This window comes from Streptopelia decaocto (genome assembly GCF_964273445.1).
Source record: "Streptopelia decaocto genome assembly, chromosome: 22".
In the NCBI taxonomy this organism is placed as follows: Eukaryota; Metazoa; Chordata; class Aves; order Columbiformes; family Columbidae; genus Streptopelia; species Streptopelia decaocto.
The window spans coordinates 535,439-551,646 of record NC_138677.1 but is presented as its reverse complement, the minus strand read 5'-3'; the positions used below and the strand labels follow the sequence as shown (position 1 = coordinate 551,646).

The following is a 16,208-nucleotide window of genomic DNA, read 5'->3' as shown; positions in this document are numbered from 1 at the left end:
CATGGGCATGTAAGCACAGAGGGCTCTGGGAACTCCCAGGCTTTTGGGTATGGCTTGGTGGTGCTGTTGTCTTTGTTGGTTTGTTTCTTTGGTTTTTCCAGGATTTGTCCAGCTGGTGGAAGGCAAGAGCCGCTGCTCAGGACATGTGGAGATCCGTGATGGGGACCAGTGGAAAACTGTTTGTGATTCCCACTTTGGTCCCAAAGCTGCTGAGGTGGTCTGCAGGGAGCTGCAGTGCGGCACGGCCCTGCCTGTGTCTGGAGGAGGTCACTTTGCAGAAGGGGCTGGTCCCATGTGGGATGGAGAGCTGCAGTGTGTGGGGAATGAGTCCCTCCTGTCCGCCTGCCCCAAGGGGTTCTCCAGGGACCAGGCCTGCACCCAGATGAACAGCGCTGCTGTCACCTGCACACGTAAGGACTCAGGGTGGGGTGTCGAACACTGGGGCTGTGCCAGGGGTTGGGGTAGGGAGCAAGGACCATGTTGAGCAGGGTGGGTAATGGGACTGTCTGCAGCATGAAATCAGTGCAGAAGGAGAAGAAAGGCATGGTCTCCCTCTGTCCTCTCATCATACAGAGGGTACAAAAGCACCAACCCACCCTCTATCCTTCTCCTCTGTCCCCAGAGTACACAGGATTCAGGCTAGTGAATGGAAGCACAGCATGTGCAGGGAGGGTGGAGGTCCAGGTGCTAGGGACCTGGGGGACCCTCTGTGGCTCCCGCTGGGATCTCTTGGATGCCCACGTTCTCTGTCATCAACTCAACTGCGGTTTTGCGGAGTCAATTCCTGGAGGAGAGCATTTTGGGAGAGACATTGGCCCTGTCTGGAGAGACTCATTCCACTGTGACGGGACTGAAGCCCACCTGGGACAGTGCCCAGTGATCACCCTGGGGGCCTCCCCATGCTCCCATGGGAACAACGCTGCTGTCATTTGCTCAGGTGAGTTCCAGGAAAATGGTGCATTAACTCTATTGCCCTTTTTGTGAGACATGTGCACCCAAAGCAGGGGTCCCATGGGAACACAAGGCTAAATTTCTCTCTGGAGGATCCCTGACTTCCCCAGGAGCTGCCTGGTGGGCTTTCCCTGCTCAGACTGACTGCTCTGCTCTGTGAGAGCTGAGGTCTGAACAGAGGCAGGTGTCTGCCCCCGGGGTAGTGGCTTAGGCCCCAGCACCACTGCCAGGCCTGGGGTCTGTGGATGAGCCCAGTACAGGGCTGCATGGTTCTGCTCCATCCCTTCAGCTGCAGACAAACACATCCCATTCCCACAGAGAGCCCTGCAGGGACTCATCCCACCATCCAAGCAGCAGCTGCCTTCATGCCACAGCAGAAGCAAAGCTGGGTGTGAGCTGCAGAAGGGACCCACAGCTTTGCCCTTGCTTCTTGTTAGCACAGAGCTCAATCTTGTCCTGTTTAGTCAGAAAATCCCCCCTTGACCTACCCCCTGAAGGCTGCCATGTTGCCCAGTGCCACTGATGGCTGTGGCTCCTCTGCTCTCCCCAGGCCCAGCCGACCCTGCGTCCCTGCGGCTGGTGGGCGGCGGGAGCCGGTGCGACGGGCGAGTGGAGATCTTCCAGCGCGGGACGTGGGGCAGAGTGCTGGACGACCAGTGGGACGTGCGGGAGGCCAGCGTGGTGTGCCGGCAGCTGCAGTGTGGAGAGGCAGAAAAAGCCTACAACCCCCCCAAGCCTGAGCGAGGGACGGGCCCCGTGGGGCTGCGAGGGGTCCGGTGCGCAGGGCACGAGGCCAGCCTGACCCTCTGCAACACCTCCCTGCCCGGGAGTGCCCTGTTGGGAGGGGTTGTGGAGGACGTGGGAGTCATGTGCTGGGGTGAGTGGTGCTGCATGAGCCCACAAATGATGGGAAGGATGGGCAGCCACCCCCTGACAGCACCTGGGCTTTCTCCCCACTGCAGGGAGCCGGCGGGTCCGGCTGGTGAACGGGCCGGGGCGCTGTGCAGGGAGAGTGGAGATCTACTACCAGGGCAGCTGGGGGACCGTCTGTGACGATGGCTGGGACCTGTCTGATGCCGCCGTCGTTTGCCACCAGCTGGGCTGCGGAGGGGCAGTAGAGGCAGCTGGCTTCGCTTTGTTCGGGGAAGGCTCCGGGCAGATCTGGCTGGACAGCGTGAACTGTTCCGGGGCCGAAGCTGCTCTCTGGGACTGTGCTGCCAGGCCCTGGGGGCAGCACGACTGTGGGCACAAAGAAGACGTGGGTGTCATCTGCTCAGGTCTGTGCCAGGAGCTGTGCTGGGAGCCTGGTTCCTGGGGAGGGCAGGACGCAGGAAAGCTGGGCATGGTCCATGCTGTCCCTGGATGAGCCTCTGCCTGAGCCCGTCCTACAGACAACCATGCATGGGTGCCCTCAGTCCTACTGGGGTTCCCTAGGGGGCTCAGCTGTCCCCCAGGGTTAGTGGGGAGACCAGTGGTGTCTGTCATCAGGGACTTCTCTCTGCCCTGGGTGCAAGGGGGACTTGCTGGCCCTGCCCTCCCTGGCTGGGGGCCTGGGGAGCGCAGGGGTGTCCTGGCTCCCACAGCCCCAGACCAGCCTGTTCCTCTTGCTGCCTTTCCTCCCAGAGTTCGTGGCCCTGAGGCTGGAGAACAGTGACGGCTGCTCCGGGCGCCTGCAAGTTTTCTACAATGGGACGTGGGGGAGTGTTTGTTTCAACTCAACGACTCCTGACACAGCGTCGCTGGTGTGCAAAGAGCTGGGCTGCGGGGACGGAGGATCCCTGGAAACAGCCCTGCCCCATGGCAGGGTGTCTGGTCCTGCCTGGCTGGATTACGTGCAGTGTGGGGAGACAAACTTCTCCTTCTGGCAGTGTCCCTCCACTCCCTGGGAGCCACAGTCCTGCAATGACCTGCAAGAAGAGATGCACATCACCTGCAATGGTAACTCTGAGCCACTTGGGCACTGGTGTCACCTCAGTTTCTGCTCTCCTCTGGGCATGGCCAAATGCAGAGAAAGAGATGGACAGGCTTTTCCTTTCCCTGTCAGACCCTTCTGCTGCTGATGGCACAAATGTGACCTTAGCTCTCAGAGCCTCACATGTGCAGCAGCACTTCCCACCCACCAGTGCCCGGGGGAGACAGAAACATCTCCAGGTGAGGCCTAAGCAGACAACAGAGAGGGTTCAGAGGAGCTTCCCCTCCACTGAAACGCCCCTGCTGCTCTATAACCAAGATGGCACACACAGGCACAAGCAGAGCTCGGCCCCACCCTTCTGCACAATCCCCCAGCCAGCCCCTTCACCACAGTGTTTCCTTCTTCAGGGAGACGCCCAGAAATGCCCCCAGAGCCTTTGGCCCCGTGCCCCAACTCCAGCAGCTGCACAGGTAGGGAGCTGCTCCTCCGCGTGCTCCTCTTGCCTGGCTCCTCTGCTGTCTGAGTGCCGTGGGAGCTCTTTGCCTTCTCCAGACAGGGAGAAGATCCGTGCCATGGGAGGCGAGGACGGGTGCTCAGGCAGAGTGGAGCTGTGGCATCGCGGCTCCTGGGGGACAGTGTGCGATGACTCCTGGGACATGCAGGATGCCCAGGTGGCGTGCAGGCAGCTGGGCTGCGGCCCTGCAGTGTCTGCCCTGCATGAGGCTGCTTTTGGGGTAGGGCAAGGCCCCATCTGGCTGGAGCGGGTAGAGTGCCGAGGGACGGAGTCGTCTCTGCAAGACTGCTGGGCCCGGCCTGGGGACGGACGTGCTTGCCGGCATAAGGAAGATGCTGCTGTGCGCTGCTCGGGTGAGCGGGGGGCTGGGACCCCTTGCTCGGGTATTGGCAGGGAGCTGGGGAAGGCCTTTCGCCCACTTGTCCCCTGACCTCCCAAGAACAAGGATGTTCCTGTGTAGCGCAGCAGCCTGGTGCCAAGGAGGGAGCAGCCTTGGTGCAACTGGATGTCCTCTGGCCACTGCTCGTAGGGCCCTGCAGCTCCAGGACTATCCCCTGGGGTGCCTGTGCCACCCTGCCTGCCACCCAGAGCAGAGGCCCTGGACCCTGGCCTGGCATGGTCTTTCCAGGACTACAGGAGGGGCAATTTGGGTGGGATGTGTCAGGGACATCTGCAGACACACACCATCGTGTGTAGGAAAGGAGGATCCCTGGTATGTGCACTCCCATCCTCTCAGCCCAGCTCTCCTTTTCCTCCTCTGCAGCTACACCCAGGACAGCAGCATCCCCACCCCAAGCAGGTAACTTGTCCTCCCCCTAGGGCTGGGTATCCTCAGGGCCAGGCTCTGACCCACAGTTGGGTGGAAGGAGCTCCTTGCTGGAGTGTGAAACTCCTAGGTGGAGGCAGTGGGGTAGTTCTGCGGGGATTGAGGAGGGTTGTAATTTACTCCTCAGAGCGGAAACTTCTCCATCACTCCCCCTGGGAACCTCCACCCCCTGCTGCCTTGTGTGATGGGGGTCAGGACTGGTGCTGCCTCTGCCGCTCCCAGGGCTGGTGCTGCCCTTTCCATGTTCTTGCCCATGCAGATCCCACCCAAGGCCATCCGACTGGGAGCGGGAAAGTCTCAGTGCCCATCATCATCTGCATCATCCTGGGGGCCCTCCTCTGCCTGGTCCTGGCCCTCCTGGCTGGGCAAGTGCTCAGTGCCAGGGATGGGTGCAGAGGTGGGTCCTTCCACAGAGGTCCCAGTGATGCCTCCTGGAAGGTCTGTGGGTGCTGTGGGGTGTCAGTAAGGGGCACAAACAGAGCTGAGAGCATGAGACTATGTGCTGCCACCTGTCCCACACACGTCCCCATTGACTGACCACAGGGCACCAGGAGCAAGGGGTGGAGAGAACCCAGAGGTGGTGGGACATTGTGATGGGGCAAGGAGAGAAACAGCAGAGCAGAACTGGGGGAGATTTTAGTCTGGGGGAAATGGCCAAGGTTGGAAGTGCTGGGGGTAGTGCTGGAGAGGGCTCTGGAGCAAGGGAGAAGGCAGGAGGAGCACAGAACAGCAGCGTCCATCTCCATGGTGTCAGGCCCCTGGGCTGACCCTCTGCCCAGTGCTGCCCACCCCTTGGCAGGGCAGGGGCGATGCTATGGACTCATGGGACAAAAAGTGTTCAGGTCCAGGTGAAAAGGAAACATGGCACTTGCTCTGGGGTCAGACAAGGGGAACATGACCCACGGACCAGAAGAACATGAGTGGAGGGCATGACCCAAGGACCAGAAGAACATGAGTGCTGTCAATGAAGTGATGATGTGAGGATGACAGTGCCCCAGATAATCTCCATGGCAATATGGCCCTCACTGGGGCTGTGGCAGCTGTTCCTGGACAGTGCAGTGGGTCTGTGCTGTTGGAGTGGTCCAGGGCTGGCCCATGGAACAGATCTGGTTGAGCACAATGGGGTCCTGTTGCTGTTCTGCCTTTCCCTCTGCCAGCCCTGCCTCTGTCTCCAGGCTCTAGGAGAGCTCAGGAACTCTTCCCCGAGGCTGTGTACGAGGAAATCGGTTACAGCCCAGCGTGGGAGAAGCAGGCAAGGTTTGGTCGCTCAGGTGGGTGTGGGTTCTCCCTGGAGGAACACCTGCAGGATCCTTTCCCCTGGCCCCAAACCAGCGCTGATCCTCTGAAGCCCCAGAGCCCGTGGTCTATGCAGTGCTGTGTGGTCTGTGGGAAGAGCACCCAGGTCCTAGGCCCAGGAGAGAAGGTGCCTCTCAACCAGCTTGGCCCATCAGAGCTGGACAGCCCCTCTCTTCCTGCCCCTGCACTTCATGTTACACCAGGGGAGTGAGGGAAGACCCGTCCTGGGGCAGCTCTGGGAGCACCTTTGAGGCAGGGTTTGTCCCAGGGGAGCAGGGAGAATTTCTAGCCCTCTTCCCCATGTAGCCCCAGTTCTGTGGATCACTCTTCCCCAGCAGCACTGACCATGAGCCAGGTCAGTGGGTTTGCTCCATAACACCTGCTGCACACCTCTTCAGGCTCCTCTGCAGAGGAATCCCTGACCCAGTTGCAGCTCTACCATGAGGTCAGAGAAGAAGAAGATAGTTTGGGATCAGCACTAGGGAATGGAGCAGGAAGGGGCTGATCTCCCTACAGACAGATGATGGACAGAGGTGTCACTGAGTGTCACTGTCAGAGATGGGGAGGACTTGAGGGTCTCCTGTGGTGCTACCAACATCAGTGTCTCAGCCCTGTGTCCCTGCTCATCCTCCCATTCTCTGCTCTGCAGGATGTATCTTTTCACTGTCGCCAGCTCCCCTGTCTTTTCAGATGTTCGTGTTCTGCCCGGGGATGACCCAGTGGATGGCTATGATGATGCCAGGGAGGTTTCTGACCCTGGAGAGGACGTTGCCCCTGGGCAGGGAGCCTGGGAAATGCCCAGGGTGCTAGAGAAGGGAGCAGGACCCAGGGGTGCACCCAGAGGTGAGGGGGAAATTTAGAGCTGCTGGTTCCTGGGGTGCCATCCCTGCTGCCATCCTAGTTGCTGCTGTACTGAGACCTAAACCTCCTGGGAAGGGGGAACTGCCCCAGGAGTTTTCTGTGGAGGGATTGAAGGGTGGGAGAAGGAGCTGAATGTGGTGAGGAGCAGGGAGGAAGGTGATGCACAGACCCCATGGGGTGAAACTGCAATGTCCTGCCTTGCTGCTTGCAGGGGGCGACCTGCCTTCCCAGAGAAGGGCTGGGTTCTGTGGAGCTGAAGGAGACACTTCATCCCTGTCCCTGGAGAGCATGGGCTATGATGATGCTGAAGAGGTCTCTCTGGCACATCCTCATAAGGACACAGAGGCTGTGACACTGGACCTGGGTGCACAGCAGTCCCTGAGCCCCACAACAGCAGAGCCCATCCCCGCTATGCAGCTGGGTGCGGCCAGGAGGGAGGAGATGTCTGTGCAGCTGGGAGAGCCATGAGCACTGGGGAGCCACCTACCTTTACCCATGGGTGGCAGAAATAGCCCAGAGTTTCCTCTGTTATTTTTTCCCATTTTTACAATGTACATCGTATTTGTTCTTATTAAAAGTCTCAGGGGGCTTTGACCCAGAGCTGGTCTGTGCCTGCCCAGGTGTCAGAAAATCTTCCTGAATTTGATTAGAGGGAGCAGAACAAAGACATGGTGGTGGGTAGGGGGCATGTCTCAGCGGCAGCAAGCTTGGGCTCAGGCTCTCGGGCTGTGAGAGCCTCTGGTCCCCGGGGAATAGTCCGTCTGACAGAGATGTTTCCATTCTTCTTGACACAGGTAATTTCTAGTCAAAAAGGCCCTCTGGTTCAACCCAGTGGGAGCGCCCATTTCTTCACTGGCCAGCCTGTTCCAACGCCTGACATTACTCTCTGGGAGGAAACTGTTCCCAATATCAAGTCTAAACCTCTCCTCATGCAACTTGAGGCCACTTGCAGTCAGTCAGCGGGGTACACAGTGGTAGCAGCAGCTAATTCCTGTGGCTGAGCACCAGATCAGCTAGTTCCTGTGGCTGAGTGCTAGACCAGAGCAGACAGCAGGCTTCCTGAAGGCAAGGAAACCCAAGGAAGAGGCGTTTCTGGCATTCGTAGAGTCATAGAGTCATTTCAGTTGGAAGAAACCCTCAGGATCATTGAGTCCAGCCATAACCTGACCTAACCTAACTCTAACACTAAACCATGTCCCTGAGAAACTCGTCTAAATGCCTTTTAAACACCTCCAGGGATGGTGACTCCACCACTGCCCTGGGCAGCCTGTACCAATGCCTGACAATCATTTCCATGAAGAATTTTTTTCCTAATATCCAATCTGAACCTCCCCTGGCACTACCTGAGGCCATTTCGTCTTGTCCTATCACTTGCTACTTGGGAGAGGAGACCAACACCCTCCATGCTACAACCTCCTTTCAGGTAGTTGTAGACAGCAATAAGGTCTCCTGTCAGCCTTCTTTTCTCCAGGCTAAACAACCCAGTTCCCTCAACCACTCCTCATGAGACTTGTGTTCCAGGCCCCTCACCAGCTTCATCACCTTCTCTGCGCTCTCTCTAGTGCCTCAATGTCCTTCTTATGATGAGGGGCCCAAAACTGAACACAGTATTCAAGGTGGGGCCTCAGCAGTGCCAAGAAGCGGCATATCTCATGAGAGGCTGAGGCAGAGGGGGCATTGCCAGAAGATTTAAACTGTCCCTGGGGAGCACAGGGGACCACGCAGCACAGTGAACAGGGCCAGCGAACAGAGGTGAGGCAGTTAGCATGGCAGTTTGTGCAGAAGGGCAAGCAGGAAGGGTGAGGAAGCTCTGCCAGCTCAGGAGATTAGTTCAGTTAGTGGTTATCACCCCCACAGAAGGAGCCTAACTATGGTAGCCACCTGGAGGAACGGTAAGTCCCTTGTATTTGCCACGAAGAAGGCAGCAACTCAAGACAGCACTGCCATGGAAGCATACAACTGTCCAGACCTCAGGCTGCAGAGAATGCCAGAGTCTCTCACTGTCGTGGAAGGGTAGGAGAGAGAACAGCTGTGTGAGGTGTGATCAAGTGGATGACCTGCTCAGCCTGGTGGTAGAGTTAAAAGAGGAGGTAGAAAGGCTGAGAAGAATCAGGGAGGAGAAGAAGGAAATAGACTGGTGGGATCAAGCTCTGGCCTCCCTGAGACATGAAAGGCCACCACCAAATAACCAAGACCAAGAGAGTCCATTACCCTCCCCCTGCCTGACTGAAGGCAGTAGGTCAAGGGAAAGGGGTGAATGGAAACAATTCCATACCCAAGGTGGGAGGTGAAACATCCCCTTGCCCACTCTACCCTCCCATGTGCCTCTACACAACAGATACGATGCTCTAGAAGTGGAAGGCCAGTCAATGGCCAATGAAAACGAAGAACCATCTACGTCACAGGTGCTCACATGATCTGAAAGGCCTACCTTCATAAGAAGGGTTAGTTTTAGGTGACTCCTTTATGGGGGGTACAGAGGGTCCAACATGCCGGAAGGACCCTCCTCTTAGGGAGGTCTGCTGCCTTCCTGGGGCCCGGGTTAAGGACATCACCAGGAAACTCTCTAGCCTGACGTGGCCCTCAGACTACTACCCATTTCTCATCTTTCATGTGGGTAGTGATGAGGCTGTGACCCATAGTCTAAGGGAAATGAAAAGGTACTTTAGGGCCTTGGAATGGTTGGTGAGGGAATCAGGTGCACAGGTTATTTTCTTCTCTCTTCTTCCAGTTATGGGCAGTGACAGCACAAGAAACAGATGGGTGTTACTCTATTAACACATGGCTTTGTGGCTGGTGTCACAGCCACATTTTTGGCTTTTTTGATAATGGGTTTGCTGGCATCGGATGGAGTTCACCTTTCACATAAGGGGAAGAGGGTCTTTGCACACAAGCTATCATGGCTTATTGACAGGGCTTTAAACTGGACATGATGGAGGAGGGGGATGTAATCAGGCTCACCTGCAATATGCTGTGTGACGTGACAGCAAGCATAAAGAGGCAAGGTGAAGCAGGGTCTAAACTGATGAGCTTGGGTAGCAGGGTCCAAAGTGGTGATGCTCACACAATCAAATCCAACTGGAGAACAAGCCAGGCCAACCAAAGCAGCAACAAATATTCCTTAGCTGTCTCCCAAGGTAAGAACCAGAAGGTCAGCCTCCTCAAGGGTACACATGGCTGCAGCAGATCTTTCTGCACCCCTCATGAGAAACCGGCATATTTGAGTGCTTCTCTGAAGTGTCTGTACACCAACCTCATGATCACGTGCCCTGGTTCTCATGGAAGATTTCAATCACCCTGACATCTGCTGGGTGGGCAACACAGCTAAGCACGCATAATCCAGGAGGCTCCTACAGATAACTGATGACAACTTTTTGACACAGATGGTGGAGGAGCCAACGAGGAGAGGCATGCTGCTGGATCTGATCCTAAAAAAACAAGAAGAACTATTTGGATATGGTTGGGGGCAGCCTCATCTGCAGCAACCATGACATCGTGAAGTTCAGGATCTTACATGGAGGAAGCAAGACAATAAGTAGGACTAAAACTATGGACTTCAGCAGGGTGAACTTTGGCCTCTTCAAGGTCCTGCTTGGAAGAATTCCATGGGATAGGGCTCTAGAAGCTAGGGAAGTCCAAGAGAGCTGGCTAATATTCAAACATCACTTCCTCCAAGCTCAAGACTGATGCATCCCTATGAGGATGAAATCAAGTAAAGGGAGTAAGAGCTCAGCATGGATGAATAAGGAACTCCAGTCAAAACTCAGATGGAAGAAGGATGTTTATGTGATGTGGAAAAACAGACAGACCACCTGGGAAGAATATAAGGAGGCTGTTAGAGTATGCAGGGGTACAGTGAGGAAGGCCAGGCTCCACTTGGAAGCAAATCTGGCCAGGGATGCCAAGGACAAGAAGGGCTTCTTCAAGTACATCAGCAGCCAAAGAAAGCTTAGGGAAAATGTAGGTCTGCTGCTGAATGAGGTGGGTGCCCTGAAGCTGGAAGATAGAAAGAAGGTAGAGTTACTGAATGCTTTCTTAACTTCTATCTTTACTGCTAAGACCAGCCTCCAGGTATCCCAGATGCTAGAGATAGGAGAGAAAGTCTGGCAAATGGAAGACTTTCCCTTGGTTGAAGAAGATCAGGTTAGAGATGGTTTAGACAAGCTGAACAGCCACAAATCCATGGGCCCCAATCAGATGTGCTCATGAGTTCTGAAAGAGTTGGCAGATGTTATTGCTAAGCCACTCTCCATCATCTTTGGAAGGTCTTGGAGAACAGGAAAGGTGCCTGAGCACTGGAAGAAAGCCAGCGTCACTCCAGTCTTCAAAAAGGTCAAGAAGGATGACCCAGGAAACTGCAGGCCAGTCAACCTCACCTCCATCCCTGGAAAGGTGATAGGACAGCTAGTTCTGGACATCATCTCCAAACATGTGGCGAAAAGAAGGTTATTAGGAGTAGTCAGCATGGGTTCACCAAAGGAAAATTATGTTTGAACAACCTGATAGCCTTCTATGACTGGCTGGGTAGATGAGGGAAGAGCAGTGGACATTGTCTACCTTGACTTCAGCAAGGCTTTTGACATTGTTTCTCAGAACCTCCTCATAGGCAAGTTCAGGAAGTGCGGGCTGGATGAATGCACAGTGAGATGGATCATGAACTGACTGCATGGCAGAGCTCAGTGGGTTGTGATCAATGGTGCAGAGTCTGGTTAGAAGCCTGTAGTTGGTGGGATTCCCCAGGAGTCAGTACTGGGTCCAGACCTGTATATGTTCATCAATGACCTGGATGAAGAGACTGAGTGCACCCTCAGCAAGTTTGCTGATGATACCAAACTGGAAGGAAGGGCTGACACAGCAGAAGGCTGTGCTGCCATTCAGTGAGACCTGGACAGTGGGCCCGTCAGCAGCACCTCGTCATTCCTAGAGATCAGTATCACCTCTGCTAAAGGCCCCAAGTGGCAGCAAACGTTGACCAAAAAAAAAAAAAAAAAAAAAAAAAGACAAATACAGAAAATAAAACGAAACAAAACAAAACCAACCAACCAAAAAAACAAAAACAAAAAGACAACCAAATCAAACATTTCCTGCCAGGGCTGCTCTTCCCAGACCTCTTTCTCTCCGTCTTTGGGGACAGCAGGGTTGTTTCCATCTGCCAATCATTCTGACATGTCTCTGTGCTGAAGCCAAACCCTTACAGAAACGGGGTCTTGGACACTTGGCACAAAGTTTCCCTGTGACTAATCAGAGCTTGACCTGGTGTTACAGCTGAGGTGCCACAACCCAAATGTGCACTGATGCCCACAGCCAAGGGCAGAGCCAGGGTGAGCTGGAGCCTGTTGCTTTGGACATCTATGGCGTAGCTACCAAGGCATGATGGGACAATTCTCACATCTTGGAGTGGATGGATACAGTGTTTTCATTGGAGACAGGATGGAAAAATCAGGAGTTGGATTCCCTCAAAGCAAAGAAATTACTTGGATGTACTCCTTAATAGGGTGAGTGACAAGCTGGGTTTGGCTTTGTGCATGAGAGTCAGAGCAGGGGCCAGTAAAGGCAATATCATGGTGGGAAATGAGGTATCTGCAGTCAGGGTAGGGAAGAATCTTGATAAGTTTCTGGATATAGAAGCTTGGACCTCACTGAGGACTTAATGATCCTGGCATTTTCTGGAAAAGGAACACAGAAGGATGCAAACAGCCCAGGTGATTTCTGGAGTGTCTTGGGAAAGCTTGTACAGCTGCCAGATGGATGTCACAAATGGGTACTTTACATTGCTTAAGAAATCACTATCAAAGGTATCAGTAAAAATTGTTTTAGTATGATGTTGTGAAAGTGCAACTTCATGAAGTTTGGTGTCAAGGTTCACTTTATTACTGTACGGCACAATCATGTGAACAGTTATTCAAAACTATCAAGGCAAATCAAAGTTATCAGGCCATAAATCAAAGTTATCAGGCCATAAATCAAAGTTACCAATACAAAAAAAAAGTTATCAGATCACAAATCAAAGTTACCAAGCTACAAGCCAAAGTTACCATACTACAAGGTTATCTGTGATATCATTCACTTACCAAAGATCTGCTCTTGGTAAAAGATCTCTCTGCCTTGAGGAGCAACCTTGAGAGGTGTCCAAACTCAAGGGCAGTTCACCACCACGCAGCCACTCTGCCTAGCAGGGAGAGCTCAGAGAAGGCTCACTTAGGCTGTCATATTTATAGAACAAAGTGGTTGACTCATAGTCAAATTACATGTGGTGGGGAAGGGGTGCATGAGACTCATTGTACCCACTATTATCTTTGCTCCTTTATAAATGAATCTTGGAAGAGCCACCTGTTCTTCATGTGTTAATGGCATGATTGGTGTTCCAAGGTAACATGTATCGATGCTCCCTGTATCAAATTGCTCCTGTGTGGGTCTTAAGAGAACAGATTGAAACTAGAGGCATTCTTGGCTCATTTATGGCTCAGGTCTTTCCCTCCTTTGGAGCCTGTACCAAACTAGAACTAGTTTGGTTAAGGGGTTGAGTACATCCATCACAATGGGGCAACAAGCGTAACACAAGCCTGCATGTAGTAAGCAAGGAAGAGCTGGTCAGGGATGTGAGGGTCAGTGTCATGGCAGTCACTGAAACAGTGGGGTCTAGCTCCCAGGGAGAACGAGGAAGGAAAATAGTAGGCTGCAAATGCCAGACATTAGAGGAGCAGACTTTGTCCTGTTCTGGGGAATTTTAATTCATGGTTGGCAGCATTGAAAGACAGCAGATCTCAGCACAGTTTGTATGCAGGGACAGCATCCTTCAAGAAATGGTCTATATCAAAACTCAGTTGAAACTTCTAAGTAAATTCAAGGACACCACAATAAGCTGTTACTACTTCAGGCACAGTTACAAGAAGAAACAAAGATAATATGAGATCACTCCTCGATTTAGTAATAATAAATATAGATGGATTTGAGACATGTTGTGTGCTCTTTGACTCCATTATCACCAGCAAGGTCTCCCAGGCCTTTGTTCCTCAATGCAGGACTCTAGAGGAAAAAACCTAAGAGTGGATATGAATTAGACCAGGGACTACTTGAGCAAACACAAATGTTACCGGTCAAAAGGGACCGGATGCTTAAATCTCTGTTTACACAGAGGGAGAGAAAATGTCATCAGTTTGCTGGTCAATGTCCATGGTCTATGAAAAAAGACAAAAATGTTTAAAGTTCTGAAATTAAGACTTCTTACATACTAAATATACCCATGTCTTTTCTACACGTTTTAGCTTCTGCCAAACATCTTCCTTCAGAGGTTCATGCAACTGCCCACAGAGAGGTGGCGACTGCCTTGAAGATTCCCTGGTGTGGCTGAAGCCCCAACATGGGAGTGAGAAATGGGACCCAGGGCTGACAGGAGCCTTTTTGGAGCAGGAGCTGGTGGACAGGTAGATTTGGCCAAAGCATCTCAGCTGAGACAACTGATTTCTCTCCCTTGACTAGAAAGGGAAGCCTGGACATTTGCATCCAAGCTGTCCAGCATTGTAGGAGAATGAGAAATGAGTGGGTCTAGGTGCTGCAGTGTGTACTTGAAGATGCTTCTGTAACCCAGGTGTGTTGGTGTTAGTGCAGATTTGGCTACTCAAAAGAGTCCATTGAATTCACATTGTCTCTTTGCCTTCCTCTGTGGATTGAGGGAGTTTGCGACTTCAGCGTGTGCTTTTGGGGTGTTTAGAATCTGTGCTTGACTTGAAAATGTGTTTCCAATTGGTCTAAGGCCATCCACTATCAAAAGTGGACTTCAGAGGAGCTAATGTGGACTTAGTATATAGAAGTGTATTTTTTTTTATTGAACCATGTCTTCCTTTGGGTTTTCTGTTTTATTTTGGTTTTGATTTTTTTTTTTTGGTGCGTGTGTGTTTTCTTTGTTTGTTTGTTTTTTAAATTAAGAAATATCCTTTTTTTGTCTGTGTGCAACATGTTCTCCAAGTAAAACGAGTGGAAACTGGTGCCCAGTCCCTGAAACATGCATCTACAGACTTCAGTGGCAAAAGCTCAGTTTTGAATAAGGCTGCTCTAAGTCCCAGGTGGTTCATGAGAGAAATATGGGTCGATGGCTGGGAAAAAACTGGCCATAGAGTGTCTGACGTACAGGGTCTTGACTTCCTTACATATTCATTCTCCATTTGGAGACAGTCAGTTTCAATACCATTTAGAGATTACTGATATCATTGAACGTGCAAGCAGACAAAGGAAGAAAAGCGAAAGAAAAATAAATCCTTCCTTATTGTCTTATATTATTTAAATATTTTCTGTTCTGAAATCTCTCTAATTAACCGGGTAAGAACTGAGGAATTAAGAAAATTATGCCCGGAGACTTGTCTTGTGCAGCATTTTGCATGTTCTTGAGCCCTCTGGTGCCAAGTTGCTGAACTGCAGATCCTGGAAGTGGATTTAGCTGGCCTCTAAAAGTCAGCAGCAAAGCTCCAAGGTTCTGAGGGTGTTAGTGGGCGACACTAAGGGCCATCATGGAAGAGAACATGGAGGGAATGAGCAGACAGTTGCTGTCCCTTCAGGCTGGTGAAGTCAGAGACACTGGTTACAGGTTGAAAATCAAAAGTGGAGGTTGCTGTGAAAGCCTTTGATGTGTTTCATCAAGCAGGATGTCAAGCCCTGACCCCCATACTCTAGGAATGCGGATCTCTTCCCTCATGGGATGCTCAGGGCTCCTCCTGGAAGCACTGAGATGTGGAGTGTGCAATGCTGAGGGCAGGACGGTGACAGGATTCCTCCCAGGCTCTCTGGAGGGTGGGGGAGGTTGTAACAAAGCACTGGAGCTGCAAGGAACTGGTGTCTTCTCGGGGGCCTCCGTGGGAGTCACAGCAGCCATAGTCAAAAGGACAAGGAATTCTGTTCTCTTGTGGAATCCCAGCCCCCACAAAGTGACCATCCCCACCCCAGGCTGTCCTATACTGTCCTATGCCTGTGCCTCCGTCTCAGCAGATTTTAACCAACACCCCTGCTCCCTCACCTCACTCTGACCCCATCATGTCCCCAGTTTATTGATGACTGTGTCCTCACTGACAAGCAGTGCAAACACAAAGCGGTCATTTTCTGATGTTTTGCCAAGGGCTGTGAGTTCCCAATAAGCTTTGCAACTTCTTCCAAAGCCCTGCAAATGCTCTTTAAACACCTAAGATGTCCCAGCCCCCGACTCATTTGAATCCTCTATTTCTATCCATATCCCAGCACATTTTCCTTCTTCTGCAGCCTCAAAATCAAAACTCAAGGTTCACTTAAGCATGACACCCTCCCATCCCCCTCTATTTTACAGCTTCTTCCTGTCTGTAATACACACTCATGACTCCCTCCCTGCATGCCCTGTGTCTCATAAACCCTTCCCCTGAAGTGATGAGATATCACTCCAGGAAGTTAGTGCTTCCTCCATGCTCATGCATGTTTCCTGAGGCCCACCCAAGTCTGGAGACGGAAAAAAAGAGCAAAGTTACCTCATCTGGATGACTGAGCACAGCCACCCCGGCAGTGGACATTCCCCATCTGCCAGGCTGAGGCCTGCACACAAGATGAAAATGTCTCTATCACCCCTGATTTGCACAGGAAGGATCTTCCTTCCTGCCATCTTCCCAGGACAATCCCCTTCTTCAACCTCTATCTGCAGAGATCAATGATTTTTCTTTTCTGGCCTCAGTCACGGTTTAAAGATTTGCAAAAGTCATCATCCATCCCCTTGTTTCTCCCTGAGATCCCCTGACCCTCTGTCCCACACCTACAGATGGCAAATCACTGCTGCTCAGGGTCACACACTCTTCGGAAGTGGGTTTGAAATTCCTGGATTTTTCCAGTAATTACTA

General features: G+C 52.4%; 1 protein-coding gene across 1 annotated transcript in view; it reads left to right on the top strand.

The window, feature by feature from the left end:
* LOC309449021 (scavenger receptor cysteine-rich type 1 protein M130-like) overlaps positions 1–6,828 on the top strand; it is a gene marked incomplete at both ends in the record, with an annotated part of 41,872 nt that extends 35,044 nt beyond the window's left edge. Inside the window, 11 exons of the mRNA XM_082070932.1 lie at positions 623–937; positions 1,508–1,828; positions 1,914–2,228; positions 2,575–2,908; positions 3,271–3,333; positions 3,420–3,730; positions 4,141–4,176; positions 4,463–4,600; positions 5,379–5,474; positions 6,190–6,342; positions 6,572–6,828. Coding sequence (XP_081927058.1) covers positions 623–937; positions 1,508–1,828; positions 1,914–2,228; positions 2,575–2,908; positions 3,271–3,333; positions 3,420–3,730; positions 4,141–4,176; positions 4,463–4,600; positions 5,379–5,474; positions 6,190–6,342; positions 6,572–6,828 — 2,339 coding nt within the window. The remainder of the gene's footprint in view (positions 1–622; positions 938–1,507; positions 1,829–1,913; positions 2,229–2,574; positions 2,909–3,270; positions 3,334–3,419; positions 3,731–4,140; positions 4,177–4,462; positions 4,601–5,378; positions 5,475–6,189; positions 6,343–6,571) is intronic.
* Between the last annotated feature and the right edge of the window lie 9,380 nt (positions 6,829–16,208).